The 27,265-nt window shown below is 49.0% G+C and overlaps 1 protein-coding gene across 11 annotated transcripts in view; it reads right to left on the bottom strand.

The window, feature by feature from the left end:
* Window positions 1-27,050, bottom strand: part of DOCK7 (dedicator of cytokinesis 7) — a 96,687-nt gene extending 69,637 nt beyond the window's left edge. For all 11 annotated transcript variants that reach the window (XR_005953895.1, XM_041421258.1, XM_041421259.1 and 8 more), the window contains exons 1-4: window positions 26,941-27,050; window positions 17,041-17,146; window positions 2,548-2,723; window positions 2,380-2,448 (exon numbers count right to left, since the gene is read on the bottom strand). Coding sequence is in view for 10 of the 11 variants with exons in the window: in XM_041421258.1 (XP_041277192.1) it covers window positions 2,380-2,448; window positions 2,548-2,723; window positions 17,041-17,146; window positions 26,941-26,978 (389 nt within the window). In the remaining variant the exon portion in view is untranslated. The remainder of the gene's footprint in view (window positions 1-2,379; window positions 2,449-2,547; window positions 2,724-17,040; window positions 17,147-26,940) is intronic.
* Window positions 27,051-27,265: the final 215 nt, after the last annotated feature.

The raw sequence follows: 27,265 nt of genomic DNA, 5'->3' as shown, positions 1-27,265 counted from the left end.
GAACAAACCCAGCATTGTCAGCGTGGGTGCTCCTGAGGCAGGAGCTGCTCTCTGCACACACAATTTCCAGTCAGCTCCACTGGAGCTGGGGCATCATCCAACAGCCACTATTCCAGCACTACAATGTGACTCTGTTCATCTATAAAGCCACTCTGGGTGATGTCAAAAGGAGGATTATCAAGGGCCAATTAAAGTCACTGTAAAATGTGCCATTGTGATGCCCAGCTAAAAACAGGCCGGGAACACGAGGGCTGAAGGCCAGTGGTTCTGCTGGAGCAGGAACTGACTTGGAGCAGATAAAATGATTAACTGGAAAACCAAAACAGCAACTCAGGAAAATCCTGAGCACCTCTGGAGAATAATTTTCCAACCCAGACTAAAACAAGTGTCTTTAGGTAGCATCTCTGTAAGGAAAGTGGGTCCCTCAGAGCCCTCCAGCGTGTGAGAGCTCCTACAAGTGAACAGTCTGCCTGCTGTGCTGACAGGAGCAGATCTCTTTGACTAACAAATTTTTGGGTGCCAAATGGCACCACGTCTGTATTTATACACACACACATGGGTAGAGCCATGGCCTCCCTGCAATACTCACTCCAAGTCAGTTCCTGGGATCACAGCTAGAATTAATTGTTCTTACCATGCCCTGGCACTAAAGTTACCACAGAGGGATGCTCCAGACATGGGAAAACCATGGAAATGCTAGCAGCAAATAAAGGAAGGGAAGAGAAAAAAGGAGGAATGCATTTTCCTTGCCAGGCTGTAATTCCTGAGAGCTGAACAATAGGATCTGTATAATCCTCACCTGGATGTCTGCATTTCCATCACAGCTCCACCAACAAGTGCAAATTATCTCTAATTCACACCTGACTTCCTCAGTCTAGCACACAGAAATTATGCCATAAGCTTGAAATCAGAATATGCTAGAGGTTTTTTTTCAGGCCAGTGAACTTATTCACCTTTTCCAATATCATTAAAGGAATTACTGAACAGGTGGATCTCCCTGCCTCAAAAACATTTTGGTTGCAAAAAAATGGAGGCAGAGATGGACATAAAGATTATTTTCCCTGAGCTGGGGAAGAATAGAATGTCACAGGTCAATTCTTCTTCCAAGAGCTGGGGTTTGTGCCCCTGGAGCTAGCCAGAGGGTTTGGAACCATCCAATGGGATGGAATAAGAGGAAATTGTTGGCACCCTCACTTGAAAAACAATTCAGTCCTTCCCAGCTGAGCTTTTGGGTTCTTCCCCTGCCCCAGCAGTAACTCTTCCATTTCTACCCAGTGCACTGCCATGATTTTATCCAAGCAGGAAGTGCTTTGGCTCTCAGAAGACAAAACCCCACCAAATAAAGCTCATCAGAGCAGGAATCATGGCCAGGAATTCCAGGTACCCATGAAAGTCACTGAGAAGCCAGGAGTGGGTGGCTGGGTGGGTCACACTGCCCAGGTGTATCCAAGACTCTGCTGCCAAGGCTGGGAGTTAATAAAACATCTCCCTCCCTCTTGGGTTCCTTTCTGGGTGCTTTTTTCTTTGGGTTTTTTTTTTGATTTTTGATGGGTTTTTTTGTTTGGGTTTGGTTTTTTTTGGTATGAGATTACAAAACACTTTTTTATTAGGTGATGTTAGCAGTGCCAAGCACATCCTGAGCATCCCCTGAAGTGGCTCTCAGGACAACATTAAACCAGTGAATTGTAGCAACTGCCACAAGGGCAGAGCTGGAGCTGCAGCCAAGTCATTTGTAGGTGATGCACATCACATGGATCACTCACTCCCTGACAGCAGCTCTTGAAGCCATCAGACTTCCAATCATCCAAGAGAGTCCCTGCTCCAACTGAAGCCTCTCAGAACCCTTCCTGCTAATTTGCATGGAATAATCAATGCATGCCCATCCTCTGAACTGTTAACTCATTAGGTAAATGTTGTGATGGTTCAAATATTAACAATCATTTGTCTGAATGATGTAGTTTTCCCAAGCCTCTCTGGGATTCAAAGGAAGTTGCAGAGAGTACCTTGTCTATCAGATGGCGGTGACTCCTCATAAATCACTGCTAAATTAATGCAACTTGTCTCTAAAAAGAACTAAAACCAGATGGAACAAAGGAAGCAACAAATGCTGAAAGTAATTTCACTTGTCCACATTCCCTAATTGCTCTAGCATGGTAAAGGAGCAACTGCGGACTGAAAAGGCCCAGATTTTCCAAACTGCCCCAAGGGGCAAGATCCAAATTTCCAAACACAAAGCATCTGCTCAGCTGGACCAGGCAACAAAAAGCCAGAACACGTGGAATCAGCAGCCAGGACAGTGTTTTTGAGCCTCCTTACAGCACCTGGCCAACATTTAAATATGAACTTAAGGTGACAAGCAGCACAGGGTTTCTCACTCACTTTCTGTTCACGATGGCCCAGTCCTCCGTGTAACTCCTGACACAGTCCCGCACGTGAGGGTCCATCTCGCTGTTAAAAGAACGAACAACAAAGATCACAGAGGTGATGGGGATTTCTAAAACACCTATTTCATTCCCTGGAGCAGCACCAGGTCACCTCGTGTCCCACCTCTCCTCGGGCACGGCCGACACGAGCGTGCGGCACTCGCGGGGGGTGTAAACCACCTCGATGTCATCGCGGGGAAACTCCAGCAGGTCCCGCAGGGGCCCCGACTCCACGGCCAGAGGGTGAGTGTTGAGATATTCCTCCAGGTCCACAGGGTCCACAGCTTCTGTGAGAGGCACCTGGCAACACACAAACCACCGCGGGGCTTACACCGAGGTGAAGAATACAGGGAAATCACAGGCGACTTTTCTGCTCTTTTTTAAAACACTTCTTCTGCCCTGTGGAGGATTTGATGCAACATCAGGTGATTAACCCCAGTGGTGTTAACCTCAGCTAACACACATCACAGAGCTGCTTCTCCTGTCTTATCTTTTATCTGGTGCTCCTCTGCATATTTCTCTGGTCTGTACCATCACCACCTAAAAATACAACTAGAGCCAGAAAAGGTGACATCTATTTTCAAGAAATACAACAAAAGGAAACTCAGTACTTTATTTCCCACCTATCAGAGCCTGGATTTGTTTTTACCAGGCTGTGATCACAAAGGGAACCTTGATCCTGATCCAAGATGCAGGAACCCTTCCTGCCCCAGGCAGAGCGCAGAGCAAGGCCTGATTTACCAGGAGCTCAGGCAGCCACACAGCTCTGAGGACTGACATTATTTTGAATTAAACCACCTCTCTGGGGAACACAAAACACAATGTTCACCTACCACAGGTACAAGTTTAACCACCTCTTCTCCCTGGTATCTGAGCCTTTAGTGCCACAATGACTCTGCCCATGCCAGGAAGGGACACTGCCCTCAATAAAATGGATGCTTAAAAATCATCTTTATTGGGCACAGAGCCTTTACCTGAAGAACAAGGAATGACTGAAAACGTGCAGGAAAACAGTAGATTTCACTGGCAGTGCTGATCTCACCACCCTGAGCTTTTTTTAGATACATTAAAAGAAACTTTGCATAAACTGGATACATACTCACATTGCATAACTTGTATTTTTACGTATCCCATTACATAAATATATATAAATATTCTGATATGAGATCATTATGCCATGAGGCTATACATAAACATAGACATTAAGAAAATGAAACACTAAAAACAAGTTTGGAGGAAGCTGTCTCTACAGCAACTGAGAGATTTCCTAGAATTCCCCGGCACATGCCAGTGAGGCTGAGTGCTTCAACAACAGTCACAAAAGCACATCCAAATTCAGCAGTTTTCTCCACTAACTTCCCCTTTCCTGCCATCCAGATGATTTCTGTGGGACAAGGAACTGTCCTGTAGCTTGTGTTGGAGATGACTTTACAAAGAACACTCGGTACTTCAGTTTTAAACGTGCTTCTCAGAAATATTGCTACGCAAATCCCAGATTCCAGTCTTCAAACTACTGCCAACAAGTTCTGAAATTAATCAGCTTTTTATTCAAGGGAAAAGACTCAGCTAACACAGAGGGTACTGAAATAACCTCCCTACCACAAGAAACCTCAATGAATACCGTGATTTTCTTACAAGGCAAACCCTTCAGCAGGAAACCAGCGTGACTCCAAGGAAGTCAGGGAGTTGGACCAGGTGACTTTTTGCCAGGTAAGAATCTGGTTCACCAAAAAAAATATGTGATGGCTGGAAATGTGGTGTTTGATTCTGCAATTTAGGTGAAACAAACAAATTAATTTCTGTGTAAAGAAATATGAAAAGAATCAGAGAAGGGTGGGAAGGGACCCCAAAGTCCAGCTGTGCCATGGGCAGGGACACCTTTCACAGGAAGATGATCATCATCTCTTGAACCCCATAGCCTTTTCCCCCTTCTCATCCTGAGCTCTTGAAATGGACTCCAAGTACGTGATTTTGGAGAAGTTTTGAAAACACAAACCAGACACTTCTCACTGTTTTCATCGCTGCAACACTTGCCACGAGCAGAACTTGTGACTGCTCCTGCCACACAGAGCTGAGATGTCACCACCTCGCCCTGCTCCTCACAAACACCACAGCAGCTCCACTGGCACCAGATCCCTGACAGATGTCACTGAGGGGGGATGTTGGAACCCTGCTTACTAAAAATTTTAAACTTTCTGTACTAACAAACACTAACCCTCAAAAGAACACTACGTTTAACCTAACACTGTAAAAAAAAAGTTCCAAAATTAAATAACAGAACTAAAATTATAAGTGTATAGTTAAAATAAAAGCGTGTAATGTCACATAGTAGAAAACTTAAGAGTTTAAAATTTTAGAATATAATAATATATATAAAACGAGATAAAAGTTTTTGAGCAAAAGCTAGTCCTTTTTCTTCATGAGTTTAAGTAGTATTGTGTAATTAAATAGAAAAATCTGCATTGCCAGTCATGAGTAGTTTAGTATTATTAGATTAAAAATAAAAATAATTTAAGTATAATTTCTTAATTAAACTGTTTACCCTTACAAGACATTACAGAAAAAAAAAATACGTCTCCATTTTTACCTTGTTAAAGAAAAGTACTATAGAACCCACACTTTGTGAGACTATAATGTAAATAAAAACTAATAAACATCTGAATCCAAGCAAAAAATACCATCTCACAATTTAATAGCAACCTCAACAAAAAAAAAAAAAAATCTCCTAAAAAATGCCCAAAAAATCAACATTAGTGGTGCCCCACGTGAGGATCCAGCTCGAGACTCCTTGCAAATGAAGATAAAAGCACCAAAGTGAGTAACAAAATCCTGTGTAAAAGCTGCAGAAGCAGGGGGTGTCCAGAGGTGCTGGGAAAGCATCTCCTCACATCCTCCCAGGCCAGGGCTCAGCTCCATCCCTGCTGCTCCTTGCTGCACCTCCCAGAGGGGTAAGGAAGCTCATGGCATGACTGAAAGCTGCTTAGCTGACCCTGTTTTTAAGCCCTAACATTTTAAGACTTACTTTTATTCCTCTTTCTGAGCCGGCGGCTCCAAAGCTGAGGGATCTTGCAGAAGTGAGCTGCCTGTGCAAGGGTTGTGTTTTAATCTGCACAAACTCATTTACCTGTGATTCTTGAACACACAGGAACCTCCCCCTCATCCCTCCCAATCTTTCCACTCCACTCATCCTGACAAACAGAATTACAGAAAAGATGAGGAGAAGCCTCAGTGTAAATGTATAAATATGCAGAGCTCACATGCAGGACCGAGGGCGTGAGGCTGTCACAGCCCAAAACACAGCAGGTCCCCTCATCCCTGGCATTTCACATCTCAAATTGCCCTTGTCCAACGGGAGCACTGGGATGTGTGGGACAGGAGATGAAGGAAGGGGCCATGCCAGTTAAAAATCAGCCAACCCAGAAAGGCAGGCAGCGCTCGGGGGCTCTCCCTGCACCCTGGGGGCTTCCAAGCCCTTCACACATTTCAGGATTAGGCCCAAGGCTGCACTTCCCAATTTTCCAGTTTGTCTCTTTGGGTTACTATTGTAGCATGAAGATGTAAACAAACATAAGAGTCAAACCCAGAGGCCTGTGTTAGACTCACCATCTGTGCTGCCAGAAATACTGTCTAGCACCTGAGTGAAGAGGCCAAACATAAATTCATGGCCATGGAGAGGAACTACTTGGTGTCAGACTATTGGCAGATAAAAGGCAAGAACATTATTTTAGGCTTCAGATATTTGTGGGGGAAGAAGTGATGAAATAGGAGGAGGAGGGAAGAAGGATGAATAAATGCACCAAAAGGAAAATGAACCGAAAAGATGTCCCCATGTGTGAACAGAACCACAAGAGCTCCTCTCAAGGCTCTTGCTGTCAATGGTTTAATCATTCCCCTGTCCTGCTCCATGCTCCAACATCTCTGTAAAGGCTTGGATGGGGACAAGTGTGGAAGCCCAGGGCACCAGGAATATTTCTCTGTCTGCTCTGGGGTGCCCTGACCCCTAAGGAAGTACTGACTTTGACCCTCATTCATGGAGAAAGTTTCCCAGACTTCAAGAAAGACTGGAATCCACAAAAATGTGCAGTAGATTATAGAGAGTAGTGCAGGTGTATCACTTGCTGACAAATTTAGGGTTTGGGACTTTGAGTATGTTGTGGATGGGAGCAAGACAGAGGGCACAGGGTGCTGTCCTGGGTTTCTTCTTCATGCTTCTTCTTCCTTCTTTGTGGGTTTGGGTGGCATTTTGTAATTGGGCAGAAAAGTTCTCATTGGGGCTCTTTGGGATCAGTTATTGGGTTAAAAGGGAAAATAATCCAGGTGTCAATTCTTAATTGGACAGTTTAGTTTTAACAGAACTTGTAACAAGAGACAGTTGGCCATTTTGTGCCTTCTAATGAAAAGCTGCAGAACTCACAGTAGTGAGACTGCTTTACTGATAAGAAATAATAAACACTTGAGTCCCATCATGAACTACTGTCTGGAGTGCCTTCAATCCAGACCCAGAGAAACCAACAACTGGGACCCCCACAGACAAGGACACACAAAATACCAAGGGCTGTTGCTGTGTTACTTGGGCAAACATCAGTCACCTGAAATTGCCACACAAAGCCGTGAGGTGAAACGTGCACACTGGAGGAGCTGGACAAGCTCAGGTAAAGCCCAGGTTACCCAACCCCATCATCCCAAGCAACCTCACTGCTGCTGGAGGAGCAGAACCTGCTGTGCCATCTCACCTCCAGCCCAGCTGACCTCGTGTGGCACCAGGACAAGCAAGAGCTGACACTGCTACAGCTGATCTCCGCCACCAAAGGAGTGCCAGTCCTGCCAGCTGCCCATGAAAAGGTCTGAAATCTGTGTAGCAGGAAAGGGGAAGAGCTGAGGAGGATAAGGCTGTGCTCCCCCACTGCCCTGCTTGCTGACAGGCTGCAGACACAGCCACCTTCAGTGCAATCCTCATCCTGCTCCAGGAAAAGCCTTCTCCACTCCTCCTGGCAGCTCCAGGGAAGCAACAGTAGGTGCCTCCTTCACAGAACACAGCCAGCTCCTCCTCACTGGACTTCCCAAGGCAGAAAGACAATTCCAGGCAAGTATTTGCAAACATGCACACCACCTGGCTAATCAGAGAATCCCAGAGTGGTTTTGCAGGAAAGGACCTTAAAGTTCATCCTGTTTCAAGCCTGACACCTTCCACTGCCCCAGGTGTTCCAAGCCCCAGTGTCCAGCCCGGCCTTGGGCACTTCCAGGGATCCAGGGACAGCCACAGCTTCTCTGGGTACCCTGTGCCAGGGCCTGCCCACCCTCACAAGGAAGAATTTGTTAATATCTAATCTGAATTTCTCCTCTTTTTCTCTGAAACCATTCTCCCTATCCCTGTCTGCCTGTGTAAAGTCATTATCATTTTTTCTAAGCCCCCTTTCAGCACTGAAAGGCTCCAGTGTGGTCTCCCCTAAAAAACCTGATGGGCAATACTGGAGTGTTACTGCAGGAAATCCTTGCCAGGGGGTCCTTTCTGTTGAGTTTATTAAGACCCTCCAGAAACCAAAGTCTGCAAGAGCCCTGAGTATCTTCCCCACTAAGACCACAGAATAATGTAAATTAACAGCAAATACATGCTTAAAAATATGCAAAGGAAAGCTGCTCCCAGAATTGCTGCTCTTAAAAAAAAACACTCTTTGATTTTGTGCAGGCTGTAATTACAGATGAAATTTTGGACAATTCCCTAACTCAGTTTACACCCAGTCTTTATCCCAGGATCAGGCACTGCCACCTCACTCATGGCAAGCACTGTTCTGTGCCATTAAAATCCACAGGAGGACAATGTGGGGAGAAAGGGCAGCTGAGGATGAGTAAGAGGGACATAACCTGCTCCCTGGCAGCACAAACACTGTGTTTATCACAGCACTGATAAACTGAAAGCACAGAAGAAATCAAACAGGACTCCCTCTCTCAGACTTACAAACCCTTCCCTTGGAAATATATATACATTAAAAATACCAATTCTGCATGTCCTGAAGCTGACCACAGACATGTCCAATCAGCTAATTCAGACTGCAGCCTTGATTTGGCTGCTCTAGCCCACTGAACAGGCAGTTTCCAGAGGTGCACCTGTGCTGCTGCAGTTCTGGCTCCCAGCACCTGCAGGACAAAGCCCTATTTCAAAGGTTTACAGCTCTCCTGCACTGGGGACACTCAAGCTTTCTTCTTTAAGGTTGTGTTATTCTTCACTGTTACATCCCCTTAAAAGCTGGAAAATCAAACTGCCTTCCCTATCGACTTTGCCCTTCTCCAGACAGCAAACATTGTATTTTTGTGGAGTTTTAGTGCACATGTCTCTCTCCTATTTATTTCCTCCTTTTCAGCACCTACCTGCATCATCATCATCACTTCCAAAAGCCCCTGCACAAATCTGCAGGAGCCTCAGTGAGGCGATGTGGCATCCCTCCCTGGAGGGTAACACAAACCTTCACTCACTTTACAAAGGGATAACAAAGGGAACAAAGGGATAAAGCGCAGGGAAAGCTACACCCAGGGAAAGCTCACATAGGGAAACAAAAAATACAATGCAGAGGTCAGGCTTGTACAAGACCTGCACCTGTGCAGGTACCTGAAGAATCAAGATCTGCTCTCCTGGGCACTGCACAGCAGCTCAGTACAGGAGCTCAGTAACAACCAGGGCAGAAAAAGGGACAATTATTGTCTCCACACCACAGGGACTGACTGAAGCACAGTGCCCTGATGTCCACAGGCATTCCCAGGTTTGCCTGGAGGACTTCAGCCCATCCCTTCCCCAACAGCCAGCTGGGCACAGGGGATTGCCCAACCCACCACACTGCAAGTGACACACTCACATCCCTGCTAGGACCCTGCAGACTCTTCCAGCTTGTGTGTGACAGCACAGCCATGGAAAACAACATTCCCTCCCATTTCCTTCTCCCTCCCAGGAGGCCCAATGCCCCAGGGAGCCCCAGGAGCACTGAGAGGTTATGGCAAGATAGCTTGGCAGGATGCATCTGGCACAACAAGGATCTGAACCCAACTGCTGTGGTCCAATCCAAACCAAATTTCCCTTTTAGCTCAAATAAAATGTATCATTCCCAAGGGCAGAGCCCAGCCCCTGTGAGGATCAGTACAATTGAGGGCTCTGTAAAAATGACAATGGCAAAGTGTGCAAGGTTGTTCCTCCTGCCTCCTTCCTGTGTGGGAGCAAAACTCCCTGTGAGGATCCCATAAGGGACCTTGAAAAATTAACCTTGCAGAGAGCTCTTCATCACAGGGAGGATCCTGACTGCTATTTTTACTTGGCAGCTAAAGCACTTCTTCAAAATCAGGGTGGTATTTCTTGCCAATTTTGAAACCAGGACAAAGTTCCATCTTAACTTCGATACCTCCTTAAATATTAAGCGATTTATAACGTGCTAAAACTGCAACAGATTGTGCCAAAGCTCCAAATTCTAAATTAATACCAACTTCCCACCCACTGCCTTCCCTGGGCAAAATCTTGGAAGGACAGAAGCAGCAGATTAACATTTCAAAGCTGAGCCCCAGCCTCCTCTCAGCTATCTCTGGGTCTCCAGGGCAAACAGGCACTTCCCTTGCTGAGCAGTCAGGAATGCAGATGGCCTGTGCTTGCTGGGGCAAAATCCTGTCACCCTTAAAGGGATACTGGTACCTCAGGGAACAGGAGGCAAATCTGATGTACTGAAGGACTTAGAATAAATCTGAGAATGTAATATGCTAAAAAAAAATTACAATTTGCAGGCAGGTTAAAGAAGGTAATGTGAAAGAAATAAGCTTGCTAAACAGAGGCAGTAGATTTATTTTTAAGTGTGAACTACAGGCAAGTCACTCTCAAGAGGTTTTGAAACATGAGCAGTGTAATATTAACCACTGACAACGCTCAAGTAATGAAAAAACATGTTTTACTTGCAAAAATGACATTTTCTTTCAACTAAGCACTCCAAAAATAACCCGAATGGATCCAAATTCAAAGACTCACACATTTGTCTGCTGCCATCCCTGCATTTCAGAAAACCCATACTCCTGATGCCTGGTGAGCCCAGAGAACTCCTGCATTTCATTTTTTGGCCGCATTTATAATAGATGGAAATATGCAAATGAACCAAGGAGATTCCTAGGCAATCTCTGCTTTCCATCAACCACAGGCAGCTCCCAAGGCTCACCAGGGATGGCACCTCCCCAGCCATAAGTGCAGTCATTACCTCCCCACTGCCTCTGGAATGCAGCTCCCTGTCTCCTGCTCTGCCTCTTATTCCTTCTTGTGCCTGGTGTTCTGTGGGGATGTCATTACCACAGAGAGCAGCTGTGGAAGTCCTTCATTTCCAAACTGCAAACGTGCCCCAAAAATGGCTGTAAGCATTCTCTGTGTCTGAAGCCTCCACTTTTAAAACCTGAAAACACTCAGTTTTAAGATCTGGATTCTGTGAGATCTGCAGTGAATTCTATCACAGTGCTTGAGTTAGAAAAAGCCTCCAATGAAAGGAAATGGATTCCTCATCCCTGGAAGTGTCCAAGGCCATGCTGGACAGGGCTTGGAGCACCCTGGGATGGTGGAAGCTGTCCCTGACCCAGGCAGGGGGTAGAACAGGATGAGCTTCAAGGTCCTTCCAGCCCAAAGCAGTGTGGTGTTCTATGAAATAATTACAAATATACCCAGCTAAAGAAGGATCCTACACGTAACAAGGAACAGCCAAAACCAGTGAGATGCTTTATGTACAAATACTGCCAGGTTATTTGCTGTGATAACTGGTTGCTAATGTAGGAAGCCATTTGGGTATAGAAATATTAATATTAATCAGAGATTAATTAGTTATCTGGGAATACTAAAGCAATTTCTTACCAACCCTAGAAAGACACGAGTTATGCCTCCAAGGACGGGTAAGAAGACAAGATCTTGATGACTAAGAGTTGTGTAATTTCACCAAGAGTATTTGGAGAACACAAAGACTTTGAAACAGACAATGCAAGGACTGAGACTCATCTTGAAGAGTCTCCCACTGATAAACTCTGACAAAACTGAAAGCAGAAACTGAGACAGCAACAGAGAAACGAAAAAAAAAAAAAAACCAAACAGTTTGACCAGAGACCGCAGAAAAATCACAGACTTCCCACTTTTGGTAGAAATGTTATATGAGGCCAGTAGAGATGGAGCCCTCCAGACCCTTGGGGCTCACACAGGCACATCCTGGTGGCCCTGAGCTCTGGTGGCCCCGAGCCCTGGTGGCCCTGAGCCCTGCCAAGCACAGAGTGCTCTCCTGAGAGGGAAATCCTTGGCACCTTTCAGCTCCCAGGGGACACTTTCTGACCTGCAGGGAGGGATGAGCCACGGGTGCCTGGGCTGTCCCATGGCCTGGGACACTGCCAGGGACCCAGGGGCAGCCTCAGGGCAGCCTCTGCCAGGGTCTCAGCACCCTCTGAGCAAAGAAATTCCTCTAACAGCTGCCCTCTGGCAGTGGAAGCCATCCCCTGTGTCCTGTCCTTCCATGCCTTGTCCCCAGTACCTCTCCAGCTCTCCTGGAGCCCCTTTAGCCCCTGGAAAGGGCTCTGAGCTCTCCCTGGATCCTTCTCCTCCCCAGCTCTCCCAGCCTGTTTATTACCAATTACTTGGTATAATATCATTTAGTTAAGAGTACTGCTCTCTGCTAACACTGCTGAAGTTATTGCAGAGACTGCCAGTGGACAGCAGAGTCACCTGAACAGCTGAAACACTCCTGCCCTTTGCCACTTTAGCCAGGGCATGGGAGCAGCTTCCATGTGCTGCAGAAAGTGCCTGCACAGAGCAGAGTGAACTGTGAGCAGCCCCAGGGGAGGAGGAGGGCAGAGGATGTGGATGCCTCTCCCATCCTCCCCTGCCTGATGAGGATAAACCATCCAGCCAGGCAGGGCAAAACCTCCAGGAAATACAAATAATGGGAGGCAGCCTTCAGCCTTCATCAGCTCTGAGACAGCATAAAGACTTGGCTCATTCTCCTTTTCAATTTTTGGTGATAAAATTACTTGGCTCTGAGCACTCCTGAACGCAGGACACTGTCATGTTTTCCTTTGCTGTGCTTCCCATTCATTTGCACAAGTCACCTTTTCTTCTTCTCTTAAATTACGTTAAAATAAACAATGGAAACATACAAAGGAACCTATATTCTCTTACTGAATAATGAGATGCTATCTTTGAGTACATGGCCAAAGTCTGACATCCCATAAATCCAAGACAAAGGCTCAATTAGCCCAGATAATGCCCATAAAGCCAGCAGAGCCTCACAAAGATATGTAAATGTCAGCACCTTCATTTTACAGGAGAAAATGAAGTGCTGAGAGCAGACGTGGTCAGATCACATCACATCCAAGAATCCAGACCCCTTTACTCCCAGACTAATTAGTATCTCTTATAACAGTGCTCCTTTACATACTAACAATCATCTCTGCTGTAACATACATCAAAAGGCAGGAAATAGCACACCCAATCCCTTGGAAAAAGCTGTGATTTTTCTATAAAACAACTGAATGTACATTCACTCTGATTATTTACAAGTTTAGTAAAAAGCTGCTCTTCTAATTAAATCACAGAATCATTAAGGCTGGCAAAGTCCTCCAAGATCATCCATGCTCAAACTTTGACTGAACACCATCTTGTCAACCAGACCACTGTGTCCAACCATTAAAATATACCTCTAAAGATATAAAGAAATAGGAAAAAAAGAGACCTGAAAAGGTTTTTAAAAATTAAGAGAACTTTTTCTTGGGAAGAAAAAAAATCAAGTTTTGGACAACAACCAAAAAACATTTCAATTATTATCCTTGGCACTCAAAAGTGAAAAAAGAAGTCCAAGATTTTATAAGTCTTTATCTTCTTTCAGCAGACAGAGTTAACTGAGCACAGGGAGCTGCTCCACAGAAAAAACAAACTTGGGAAGAAAAGAAAGTGGTTAGTCATGAGGGATTATAATGGCCCATAGTAAACAGGCTGGGTCACCAAACAAACAGAGCAAACTCCCCATCCTGCAAGATGCTGGGGAATTCTCCCAGAGGAGGTGCAAGTGGAGCTGGTGGTGAGAAGCAGCAGCTCCCAGCAGGGAATGCTGAACCTCTGGGGCAGCCAGGGTAAGCACAGCCCATGGATCCCAACCCAGAGCACCCCCAGCAAGTGCAAATGCACACCCCACTCACCAGTGGGCTTGGAGAGACTTGCAAAAATAACTTTAAAAAAATAAACCCTCCCTCACGGAACTCTCCGAGCTCACAGCTCCTGCTTCCCAATAACAAACTGTCAGTGCCTTCTGCTGTGGGCTGCAGAAAGAAAAAGCTCAGAGCTGCAGGGACTGCATCCTGCCAGGATCCCAGCCTGGCACATTGGGTTACACAGGAAAAGCCTCTCAGGGCCTTGGACCTGTGTCTGGGGCTTGAGGAGTGCAATTCAAATCAGCTGCTCCTAAAGTGGCAGAAGGGTGGAGGCTGACAATAATAAACTCATTTGAAAGCAGTGTCTTCTCCCCAGCTCTACCAGATACCAAATTAGAAACAGTTCTGGCAGCATTTTGTCTGCTGCTTGTGAAGCAAAAGGGAAGAGACTTGCTAAAATTCAGCTGACAGGTTTTTGCATTTATCCCAGGTTCAACCACGGGCAAGCCTGTGGAGTGGGGAACATCCCTGCACTGGCCTCAGCTGACAAGGCCCAAGCAAGCACAGTGCTGAAGGCTTTCATTCACAAAAACTCCATTTCTCTACCAAAACACCTCCACTGGACTGGTAAGACTCTCAGACAAACCATCAGAGCATCAGTGCTGACCTTTCCTGGTGCAGAATTCTCAGCACAGTGAGCAGGGTGGGCATGAGAGAACACACCTGCACAATCATTGGAGTCACAGGATCATGGGGTAACCTGAGCTGGAAGGAATTGTAGTAATTACACATCCTCTACACAGAAAGAGACATAGTTCTCCCAGGAAAATCCTGGGGAGCTGTGTAAAAGCTGTAAGAAATTTAGAAGAAAGAATTCAAACAATTATTATCTCTCTTTCTGTAACCATTGTTTATAGATATGGTTCTCCAGAGTGTGCTATTCATAGTTCACCAGTAGTGTGAGGGAAGATTCCTAAAAGCCAATCAGGCCTTAAGTCCACCATTGTTTCTATAAGAACTGCACATTTCTAATAATAAAGTGCCTTTTCAGCCTTCTGATGATGGAGCCTCTGTACCACCTTTGGCTGTCCCCAGTACCCCTCCAGTGATCAGGAACCTACAGGGATCATCCTCCAGCTCCTGGCCCTGCACAGGACAGCCCCAACCATCCCACCCTGTGCATCCCTGAAAGCATTGGCCAATTAATTCTTCAACTCTGGCAGGCTGGAGCCCCCATCCCAACCAGCTGCCATTGTGGAGATACTGGAACTCAACCACGCAACATTTCAGCAGGAATTTCCTATTCACTCCCACACTACATGCCCTACTTTAGGCTTTTAAACCAGTGTGGCTACACAGAAGTGAGCTTTTCCAGAGCAAACCAGCTTCACACAGCAATGCCTTCCCCTCTGCATAATGCTGATTATCAAACCAGGCCAGGCAGGCACAGCAGATCCTCACGGATGCCTCAGGGAGAGAAATTAACCCAAAATTCAGACAAGCAAACCTCTGTTGTATTATGCAGCCTCAGGATACAGACTCATGACTTAACTAAAGAGACTTTTCCTACAGACTATCTCCTACAAACCATCACCCCGTGTTAATCAGGCTTCTGCAGAGCATCTCTGCTCAGCACCCAATTTAGTGTGACAAACTGGGAGCTTATCACAGCAGCCATCACACAATGCAGCTTGATAGGAAAAGCTCAGAGCCTGTTCCCAGCCAGGATGACCTTTTCCAGCATTTTTATAGATCCTTGCATATATTTACTAGCAAACACCAGGGCAACAGGGTAATGAGCTACTGATAATGCCATGACCAACAAGTCTGATGCTGTATCAAAAATTACATGTGAAGATCAACAGGACTGAAGCTTTGAGCATGAATACTTGGTTGGTGGCAGAACGGAAAAACTTCAGGAATAAGAGGAAAAAGTGGAAAAAGGGTAATTCAGAGTGAAAGGAGGTGATACAAGGAAAAACTGACGGAAAACATGGCTGGGTGAGGAGCAGCTGGAGAGGCTCACAGAAGACATCTCACTTTGTGAGAGCACAAAGGCAGTTCAGCCAAGCCCTTCCAAGATGAAAACAAGGTGGGACAAGGGAGGCCCAGCAGTTCCTGGGATGGATATCCAATGGAAGTGCACTCCTCAGCTGGCCAGAGCTGCAGGGAAGTGGAGTCAATGACCCTGAGTGCTCCACACTCCAGCTAATAGCAGGGGACCCTCCCTGCCCTAATGCTGGATTATGCAAAAGACCATCCAGAAGTGCCAAGTCAGGGCTTTGCATTATCACTGCACAGCCCAGCAGAGCCACTGAGGTAAGGCATTAGCCTGGGCAGCAGCTCTCATTAACCCTTCTCTCATCAGCCCTTCTCATTAACCTGCTCAGTGCCCAGCAGACAGACCTGCTGACAGACCAGCCTTCTGCTCTCCCTGTGCTCCTGGGACATGACAGAATTCCAGCCCTGCTCCATCCCCAGTGCCCCTGGCACAGCCAGACCTCAGAGATGAAGTTTGTGCCTGCAGAGAAGTCACTGCTCCGAGCCAGAGGTCAGCCTGGAGGTCCCTTCTGAGGTGACACAGCTCTGAGGACACCTTTGTGTTCCACAGGAGGAAGCTTTAACAGGTTACACTGCACATAAAGCAGAGGGAATTCCCATGGGCTCATCCCCACAACCCCAGGAACTGAGGAAACACTACAGGACCCCACTCCAAAGAGAAGAACTCTTGTAAACTCACAACACTTGCACAGACCATCAAATTCAGGGCACATTTCCAGCCCTGCCTGACCTACCACCCCTCTCTGAAGAAAACAAGATGCTCTAATATTTATTTTCCAAGTTGACTGCAGCAAAAGGAACTGCTGTGACCTGAAGTGAGACACCAAATCAAACATTTCCAGCTTGAAAAAGTTTGTTGCACTCTTGAAATGTTTACCACAATAAATCTGGAAGGTTACTGGTAAGCCATGCAAAAAAGTCTGACTTCAGAAAGGGTGATTGTGACAATGCAGCTCTTCAAAGTGGGCTGTAAATTTGTAAGTAAATACAAGGAATAGGCACACTCAAGTTGCACAATAATATTTAAAAGACTTCAGAAGAGCAGATGAGTTGCTGTGGTCCTGCTCTCCAGGGTGACAAGGACAGGAAAACAGCAACCTGAAGTGCAGGAGCTTGCAAAGAGCTCTCTATGCAGAGAACCACACACACACATGGAATTTAATACCCAATCCAGGCTGTCTGAGGATAAAACAACTAATAACTGGTCAAGAAAGCCCCTTGTCTACAAAGATTCTGCAGAAACACAGATTCCCAGCCATACCAACTGATTTGCAACACAGAAATCCCCAAAATCAGTGGGTTTTGCACGGAATTTTGTCCTTGGTGTTATCAGAGCCTCTAACACCAAGAAGCTGTCAGCTTCCTCCCAGTGGTGCAATGAGTGTGGGCAGCAGCCAGAGCAGGCCCTGCTGCAGGCACGACTTACAGTGGTGTGATGAGAGACGCTGCCTCCGATGTTGAGGTTCTTGAGGAGCTGTGGGGAGCCTCCATACTGCCCCGAGATCTGCTTCCTGACCTCGGCTGCCACGGTCCTGCAACGACACGGGGACACGGTCACCCCAGCAGGGACAGGACACAGGGACACGGTCACCCCTGGCAGGGAGAGGACACAGGGACACGGTCACCCCTGGCAGGGAGAGGACACAGGGACACGGTCACCCCTGGCAGGGAGAGGACACAGGGACACGGTCACCCCTGGCAGGGAGAGGACACAGGGACACGGTCACCCCTGGCAGGGAGAGGACACAGGGACACGGTCACCCCTGGCAGGGAGAGGACACAGGGACACGGTCACCCCTGGCAGGGAGAGGACACAGGGACACGGTCACCCCTGGCAGGGAGAGGACACAGGGACACGGTCACCCCTGGCAGGGAGAGGACACAGGGACACGGTCACCCCTGGCAGGGAGAGGACACAGGGACACGGTCACCCCTGGCAGGGAGAGGACACAGGGACACGGTCACCCCTGGCAGGGAGAGGACACAGGGACACGGTCACCCCTGGCAGGGAGAGGACACAGGGACACGGTCACCCCTGGCAGGGAGAGGACACAGGGACACGGTCACCCCTGGCAGGGAGAGGACACAGGGACACGGTCACCCCTGGCAGGGAGAGGACACAGGGACACGGTCACCCCTGGCAGGGAGAGGACACAGGGACACGGTCACCCCTGGCAGGGAGAGGACACAGGGACACGGTCACCCCTGGCAGGGAGAGGACACAGGGACACGGTCACCCCTGGCAGGGAGAGGACACAGGGACACGGTCACCCCTGGCAGGGAGAGGACACAGGGACACGGTCACCCCTGGCAGGGAGAGGACACAGGGACACGGTCACCCCTGGCAGGGAGAGGACACAGGGACACGGTCACCCCTGGCAGGGAGAGGACACAGGGACACGGTCACCCCTGGCAGGGAGAGGACACAGGGACACGGTCACCCCTGGCAGGGAGAGGACACAGGGACACGGTCACCCCTGGCAGGGAGAGGACACAGGGACACGGTCACCCCTGGCAGGGAGAGGACACAGGGACACGGTCACCCCTGGCAGGGACACGACACAGGGACACGGTCACCCCGGCACGGACAGGATACAGGGACACGGTCACCCTGGCAGGGACCCTGGATGGAGCAGAGCCACCCCCTGGGCTGGGATGGAAGCAGACACTGCTCACTGCACCGAGGCTGTCACTGCCCTCAGGAAACAGACCCTGCATAACCAAACTCCCAGGAATCACAAAGCCCTCACAAGGCTGCAGATACGCATTTTTAACAGCAATTAATTTTTTTTTTCCCTTTTGTGAGCTGCTCTTCTGAGAGCATCTGTGGCAATAAAATGCACGTGACCCCGAGCACAAATTAAGTTGTTCCCAGCAGGCTCTTCCAAGGAAAGCTCTTCTACAGAGTTCTCCTCACCCGTCAGCAGCTCCTGGTCACACAGCTGCTCCTCTACTCTGCATTTTCATCCCTCTGCCTATTTTTGGGGTCTGCAATCACAGTCAGACAAAGGATCAGGAAACAAATGACTGGGTCAGAACAAAAAGGTGTTTCTCTTCCCGTGTAGGAAAGGTAAAGGTGACAAGCACAGGAAACACTGGCACAGAGCCTTGTGTCTCTGCCAGAGAGAAATTCCACCACTGGGTGATTTTCTCACCAGGAATGGAAAGCACAGAGCAGCCCTTCCAGGCCTGGAGGGTGAAAGCTGTGACCCTCCACAGGTTTTCCATTTTGGCTAAAGAGCCACATTGTCTCTGGGAAGGCTGAAAACACAAGAGGTGGGTAAAGCCACCTGGAGGGGGAAGGAGGAGCCTTCAACAACAGAGGGAAATGCTGTCTGAACAAAGAGCCACAGCCCCAGCCCCACCACAGCCATGCCCAGCTCCCCATCCTGTATCCCAGCAGGAAGCTGCAGCTCCTCTCAGCAGGGACAGCCAAGCCTCTGAGGAGGGTGGAAATGGTTTTGTTCCAAAAGCAAACCAAAACCCAGATTCCTCCCACACAAAAAAGCTGTGTAGGTGAGAAGCTGCTGAGTACCCCTGGCCTGCAGGACCTCACCAACACAAATGCTCCTCCCAGGAGTCAACACCCAAGTGAGCAGTGACAAACCCACCCCAGTGTCACTCACCACATCACAGCACTGCTGGCAGCTCTGGCTCCCAGAGCAAATTCCCAGCTCCAAGTAGACACTAACCAGCCCATAAGGCAATGAACAGGCTGCAAGGACTGGAGTGATTTCTTTTCTGCTGTATCAGTATCTTTGAGCACCCTCATGGCTAATTGACTCCTGATCTCACCAGGGGGACTGTGCTGCTTATTAGAACAGCACACGAGCTGCTAAAACCCTGCCAAGAAGATGGTTAAACCTGTCCTGAGCTAAACCTGGACACCAGGATGGGCTCCTGCCTTTGGGATTGCTGGTGGGCAGGAACAAAGGCAGCTGGAGGCAGTGGAAGAGAAGGGAACTCTCAGAGGGAACTGGCTGGGACAACTGAGGCTGCCATGGGGAGCAGATGTTTCCTCAGGCCAGAGGAAGGACATAAGATTAGCTAGAGGAAGCATTATTTTGTCTTTTTTAAAAAGTAGACTGCAGGAGGAAAAAAAATATCAAGTTTTATGTATTCTGGCTGCAAGAAGTAATTTCCTTCATGTTTGCCTTTATCTGATGTTTTCACTTCTGGTGGGTGGCTTCTGTCCTGCTGGGGACAGGGAACACCCAGGAAAAGCCATCTCCCTGTTCCCACCACGTGTGCACACACAGACACACTGAGAGCAAACCAAGTGTCTGCTGCTTTTGCAGGGAAATTTGGAATGCATTAAAATGGCTGCTTGGCATGGAAAGCACACATGGAGCTGTGGCTGGGGATGGCCAAGCTTGTCCCCAGGATGCACAGGGCTCTGCTCTACACCAGGCTCTCACTCGCTGCGTTTGGTGTCACTCCTGAGGAGGCACAGAGCCCTGGCAGGAAAAAATCAGAGCCCAGCACAACAGGAAAAACTAAAATCCCTTCCCCATTTCCAAGAGGCACTGTTTACAGATGGGAAGTCCAGCCAGAGGAGGGGATCTGTCCCCAGCTGTCCTCCTCAGGCATCTCTGTGGTCCAGCAGGGGAAGGAATGTGGTGCCACAAAGGGTGGCACTGATCAGCTCACTGGATTTGGAAAATCCCCCCAAAGCACGACCACAGCCAGTCAGAACTGAAGCTCCAGTGGGTTTCACCAAGGACCAGCATTACTCTCAAGGATGAAGCACTCCTGCCTCTCCAGTTTTCACCAGCACCCGTCAAAACTCTTCCCACGTGAAGTTAATGGGCACTGTGTAAACCTCAGAATTCCTGAGTGGAGTCTGCAGGGGTTACTGCTCATTCCCAGCCTGCAGTCCAACCCACAGCTCTTTCTGTGTCACTGCATTCACAGAGGTTCTGGACACCACGTCCCCAGGGAAAGCATCATGCCTCTGACACTCAGAAATCATCTCCTAATGTTAGCTGGTCTCCAGATGTATTTCTGGGTGATCTATCTCCCTCTGGGTTTATGGCAGCATGATCAGAGCCCTCTCCCAGCCCTGTCCACCTGCCAGGTGTCCCCCTTGGGCTCCCCTGACCACCCAATGGCTTTTCTAGAGTTGTTCCAGTTGGGAATTACCTTTCAGCAGATGTGCTTCACCCTGATCACTCACTCCAGAGAAAGAGCAGAACCTTTGGAGAACCAAATGAGTATTTCCACACTGGGAAAATACCTCAGCTTTCCTCTTGCAGGGCTGCTTCCTCACTGTTTCCTCCCAGAGGTTCCCAGTTTCCCTAAAACAAATAACTCCTGCTCTGGTGGAAAGTGTCCCTGATCACAGGGTGAGATTTAAGGTCCCTTCCAACCAAACCATTCCATCACTCTATGAACACACTTGCCTTCTCCTCCTCCTGCACTCCCAAAGGCTGTTTGTCCATGACAAACTGGTCATGCCCAGCAGTCCATGTTACACTACAACCCTGAGCATTATTTCTAACCTAGAGCAATGCTGGTAGGTTACACCAAACCCCATCAAGAAAAGAGAAATAAATATCCTCCAAATGTAAAAAAAAAATAAAAATATTAATTTGGTAGAGCCAAAGAGCCATTAAAGCTTTGATAATTAAAAGGACAAATAAAAAACTGCCTCTTCAATAACTTATCTAATATTCAGCATGTAACCTGGGAACCTCAGACAAACATTCCAGTTAATTACAGCCCACAGCCTCATGAATGTCTATGTTTAAAGTACATCTTCCCCAGTCACTTCCTTTCTGACCTTCTTCACTGGTTAATTATTGTGTGTGCATGTGGTTCACACAGAAAAAGAAAAAAAACACACAAAGAAGAGGAAAAAAAATCCTCTTGGAACCGGCTCCTAAAGCAAAACAAAACTGGTCATTCTCAAAGTACTTCGAGCTGCAAATAACAAAATGAAGCCATGTTTGCACTCCCAGGGTTTTTTACTACACACAAAAATCATTCCTCTGTGTGCTGAGCCTGGTCAAATCCAAAAATTGTTCCTTTTTTTTTTTTAACTTTTTTTTTTTAGGTTAACCAGCGAACTGGAAATATCAGTTCTTCTTTTTGCCTTCCTAAAAAAATCTGCCCAAGATCTGCCTGGTGATGCCAAGCAAGGTCAGGAACTCTCCTGTTTCCCAGCAAAGGTGGGTCAGGGCCAGCCTGGGGTGATGTGAGGAAGTCTCCCTTTTCCACAGCCCTCTCCACTGGGAAAGGGCAAGGCAAATTGGTTCTCCCCATCCTGCTAATTACAGAAGTGTTGCTCCAGCCTGTCCCTCAGCCTGGGGTCAGTGCAGGGACTGCACACCCAGGGAGCTCTGAGAAGGCAGCCTGGCATTGCGAGCATCTCAACCCCAGCAGAGCTGCTCGTTCTGCCTCAGAGAGAGAAAACTGCATTTACACATCATTTACTTCCTCACCCTCTGTTCAGCCATCCTCCTGACTCACTGTGCTTGGATGTCAACCCCGGTGGCACTGGCTGAGTGTCACCCTGCAGAGGGAGGAGCTGGCCCCCTGTCCTGCCTGCATCCCCATCCAGGTGAGTCACCACCCAGGGAAGCTCTGCTGGATGAGGGAACCTGCTCCAGGGATGCAGGGAGAGCTCTGGCCTGGAGCCACCCTGCCAGTTCAGCCCTTCCTCCTAAACCCCAGGTCCTGTTTCCTTCTGAGTGAACTCCTTCCCCTTGGAGTGAAATGGGTTTGATTTCCAGCTGAGGAAATGCCCAGCCTGATCCCGACCGCTGCAGGGTGTGTGTGGCTTCTTAAATTAGCACAGATGAGCAACAACATGTTCCCTTTTTCCTCACCATTGATTAAAAGAGAAAACATCACACAACGCTGCCTGTGGTGCTCTTCTGATCATCTTTGATTCTTGAGGCTGAAACATCCCCCCTGGGCTGCAGTGCAGGGAGTGAGCTGCCAGGACACCTGGCTGAGGAAACCACCACAGGACTGCATCCTGCAGGACAGCAAAGCCACACCTTGAGCTAAAAACACCCAAGCAAAGAAGGAAGCCTTGGCAGCCCTGTGGCAGAGCCCTGGAGATGAAGGGCTGGGACACAAGCCCTGTCAGGAAGCACTGGGGGAGCTGGGGGTGCTCACCTGGAGAAAAGGAGACTCAGGGCTGCCCTCCTCACTCTGCACAGCTCTGAAAGGTGCCTGTGCTCAGCTGGGGCTGGGCTCTTTCTCCAGCACCACTGACACAACCAGAGCACACAGCCTGCAACTGCACCAAGGGAAATTCAGGCTGGATATCAGGGAAAAGTATTTTCCAGAAAGGGGGATAAAGTTCTGGAATGGCTGCCCGGGGAGGTGCTGCAGTCCCCATCCCTGGGGGTGTTTAACAAAGCCTGGATGTGGCACTGGGGGCCAGGGTTGAGTTGGGGTGCTGGGGCTGGGCTGGACTTGATGATCCTGGAGGTCTCTTCCAACCCAGTGATTCTGTGAATTCTGTGATTCTGTGAGGTTTTGTCCCTGCCTCCTCCCTTGCTTTAAGCAGTCAGGGATTTTCTTGGGCTTCCCAAGTGCTGCTGACTCCCCCATGAGACATCCAGAGAGGCTGCACGGGGACAGCCGTGGGACTTTTGGGGAGAACAGGAAAGGGATGCTCTGAAATTCCTGCTAAAAATCCTTTCAGTATCCATGACAGTGTTTTGACAATGCAAATGGCATCTGGATGTGGGAAGAGAATAAACTGTGATGAATATTCTGCTGTGACCACGCTTCTGGCCCAATCTGGTGCTCCTGGGAGCCAGTGCCAGCTCTGCTATTGGTTTCAGTGGGTGCAGGTTTCACACCATCCCTCTTTACCCTGGGGCTGGGCAAAGGAGGCTGTCAGTCCCCCTGACACATCATTCAGGGAGTGTAAAAGGCCTCCAAATGAACATAAATGTAAATTCAGCCTTCCCAAGTCCCCTTTTACAGCACCCCATCAGTGTAATGGGAGCTGCAGCAGAAATAAGATGCTCTGAATGTAGTGAACACAAGTGTTTTCCCCTCAATTCAAATCCATAAAGACAAGCTGTGATTACTCCAGGAATCCCATGTAGTGTAAGAGTCCTGGATGATGGGGAATTTCCAAGTCACTGAATGTCTGAGAGCAGGACCAGCCCCTGCTGAAGACCCCCTAGCCCCAGACAGCAGCACCTCATGGGGTTCCTGTTCACATGGAAGCACCTGGGAAGGGGTTGCACCCACCAGCTAAAAACTGTTTTCTCTGGACTCCACTGACAGCTGGGCACAGGAAAACTGAACATTCTCAGCAACAGAACACAGAGCAGTTGTAAAAATCACACTGTGGGGTTTGTGTGAGGCTGACAGGCACAGTAAAACAGAGGGCAGGGCAGGTGTGCTGTTCCAAGTCACAGGGATCCTCTCCCACTGTGGGAGCAGAAAGGAAGATCAGAACTTTTCTAAGCAAAGACACTTCCATGGTGATGGTCTGACCAAAGGAGCAGCCCTGAATTCCCCAGATAACCCAGCCTCAGGATGGTCCAAAAGCACTGACAAGGCACTGAGCCAGGGGCTCACAGGAAAGCCTACATGAGTTTATCCCTGTGATGTTTTTGCTGTGTGAGGTTTGAAGGGGGAGTTCTCCTTTCTCTCTTTTTGAACTTTAAAAACCCTGCACACCTTTTCCTCTGTCCCAGGAAGCACTGGAGTGCTGGGATAAAACATGCTCCAGTTACTGGGACATCCAGGAACTCAGGACTGACCCTTTGGGTGGGGGGGTTTCCACACCAATTTCTTTGCCAAGTGGTCCCATATCCAAAAAATGTCCTGGGATAACACAGCTGGGAATGTGCACCAGAAACGGGAGGCACTGAAGCTGCTCTGCTCTCACACTGAGATGGAAGCAACAGCCCCCATGCTGCTACAGAAGCATCAGGATGCTGCAGAAAGATGTGACCCACTACAGCTTAAAAACATTTCCTACCAATATATTTGCAAATAAAAATTAGCAATTTCATGCAAGATCTTATTAACCCATTATATATGTTTAAGTCAGGAGTTTCTTCCAATGGAGTCAAGAAGAATTAGTGATGGCCAAATTCTAGTTCAAACCCATCCTGCAAAAACTCAGCAGGCCCTAATCATGAAGACACCTTGTAACATATTCTTAAAAAGATATTTTGAAACTGCTGGGGCAATTACTGATAGGCTCTGCCCAATATTTAAAGATTTGGATGCAATGAGCAAACAGGGCATGGCACCAGCACTCTGATCATGCTTTTGAGGGGCACCACAGTGGCTGAAGAAAGCACAGCAGATAAATCTGAGCTGAGGGACACATCCCTGGACTTTCCAAGAAAAGGCTCAGCCCATCCCATGTTTGTTTTTCTACCTCTACTGCAACAACCAGTTTAGAAACGTGCAGCTGGACTAAAGGAATTTGTCTTGGTGGATCTGAATGACATCCATTTGGAGCACACAGGCAAAGCAAGAGCAGCATGGCTGTTTCCTGTGATTAAGACAAATGCTGCATCTACCTCGATGAGTCAGCCAAACCGGGGGGCAGAGTGTGAAAATGTGAGGGATCTATTCTTCTTGAAACAATGGAACTGGGGAGGGCTTCCAGCAGCCACCAGCACAGCTCTGGGACTTCCGTGCACTGCCTGCTCCAACCTCCCATCCCCTGGAACAGCAACATTCCCAGCAGGTCTGTGCCAGCAGGAGAAGGAAGGACAGCAGCCCAGCCTGGGCATCCCCACAAGTTTTTGCCTTCACGTGCACTGGACGTGCAGGCCATGAACCAGGAACTTGAGATTTCTCAGAATATGACACTACAACATGGAAAACCCCACAGAAAACACAGCAACCTTACAAGTGTAAAAGAAAGGTGGAGATGTAACAGCCCTGACTTCACTGCAAAGCACCTGGGTCCTTCTACAGGCACAGGTGAACCAGACCTGTTTAAAGACCACACTGGGAAACACAGCGAGTGGATCAATTAGCCCAAAAGGTGCTCAGAGGTGGCACAGCTGTGCTACAACCCAGATTAGCCCAAAAGGGGCTCAGAGGTGGCACAGCTGTGCTACAACCCAGATTAGCCCAAAAGGTGCTCAGAGGTGGCACAGCTGTGCTACAACCCAGATTAGCCCAAAAGGTGCTCAGAGGTGGCACAGCTGTGCTACAACCCAGATTAGCCCAAAAGGTGCTCAGATGTGGCACAGCTGTCTACAACCCAGTGAACCAGGCAGGACTGCTGAGCACCACAGTGGTCACCCAGGGCCACCTCACTGAACTTCCTGCCAGGGCTGTCCAGCTCGGACACTCTGACTGCCAGGGCTTGTCTCTCATGTGACATTCCTATGACTACAACCAAGGAGCAGGAAAAACGGTCCGGCAGCAAATCCATCTCTGCCCATTCCTTGATCTGTCACACTAACTCCTGGCTGGTGCACATCAAAATGTGCAGAGAACCTGAAGAGAAGAGCAATGTTTTCACCTGCTTCCAGATCATGAGTGGGGTGGGACTGATGTCACTCCTCTACCTCCTACCCACCCTTGTCCTTTGACCTCCTGTTTCTTTGCCCACGACCTTCTCCATCACAGCTTCTCTAACTGCAACTACTTGTACCTACAGCTTCTCACTCAATGGCACGAAAATGAGACTCCTTCTGCTACTGTCCACATCCTGCTGAACAGCTCTGGCACAACTGATGGATCTCGCTTTCACTCCACTGCTGGCTACAGGTAGGAGAGGTACCATGGTCACCAAAGGTTACCTGGTCAGACCTGCTAACAGAGAAACTGCTCCCACCTGGAACCACATACCAAACACGGAATGTAAATCTGCAGAAACCTGCCGTCGGCAGGTAAATTTCCATAAATACTCCTCTTGAAAAAATAACCAAACTTTGAGAAACCCGAGGATGCTCAGCCCCGCGAGCCTCAGGCAGCTCGGCGGGTCCAAGGAGCGAAGCAGCCGCGCTCACACACAAAAGGAAGGCGCTGGCAGGGAGCTCTCTCTCCATTTTCCAGCAGCGGGAGGGAGGTCGGCGCTCCCCTCCCAGGTGCGGGGCCGGGGCAGCGCCGGGAGGCGGCCGGGGCAGGGCCGGCCCGGCCAGGAAAGCGCCGTGCCGCCCATTGTGCGGCCGGAGGGGCTGCACAAAGCGCCCGGCCGCCCTTTGTTCGCGGCAGCGGAATTCCACGGCTCCTTCCCTCCTCTTCCTCCCTCCCCCGCTCCCCGCGGGTGCTCCCCCGGGGGAGCGGCCCCGCGCTCGGCGGCCGCCGCGGCCGCTCCCGGCCCTTTGTGGCGGGCGGGGGGGCCCAGCCCCGCGGGCCCGGCCGCCCCCGGTACCTGCTGATCTTCTGGGCGAAGGCGCGGCGCTCGGCCATGGCCGCGCTGCGGGCTCCGCGCTGCCGGCCCGGGCAGCGCTCGGCCGCCGTAATGCTCCGCCGAGCCGCGCACTTGAGCGGCGCAGCTCCCACCCCCGGCGCTCGCCGCGCCCGCCGCCTCCTCCCCTTCCCGCCGGGGGGCCGCTCCTCGCAGATATACGGCGGGGAGTGACCGCCGCCGGCCCCGTCCTGTCCCCATCCGTGCCCCTGTGCCCATCCCCGTCCTCTGTCCCCATCCATGCCCTTGTCCCTGTTCCCGTCCTCCGTACCCATTCCCATCCCTGTCC

Source organism: Onychostruthus taczanowskii, unplaced genomic scaffold (assembly GCF_017590055.1).
Source record: "Onychostruthus taczanowskii isolate IOZ18803 unplaced genomic scaffold, ASM1759005v1 scaffold7, whole genome shotgun sequence".
Taxonomy (NCBI): domain Eukaryota; kingdom Metazoa; phylum Chordata; class Aves; order Passeriformes; family Passeridae; genus Onychostruthus; species Onychostruthus taczanowskii.
The sequence above is the reverse complement of the archived record's forward strand: the minus strand, read 5'-3'. Positions and strand labels throughout refer to the sequence as shown.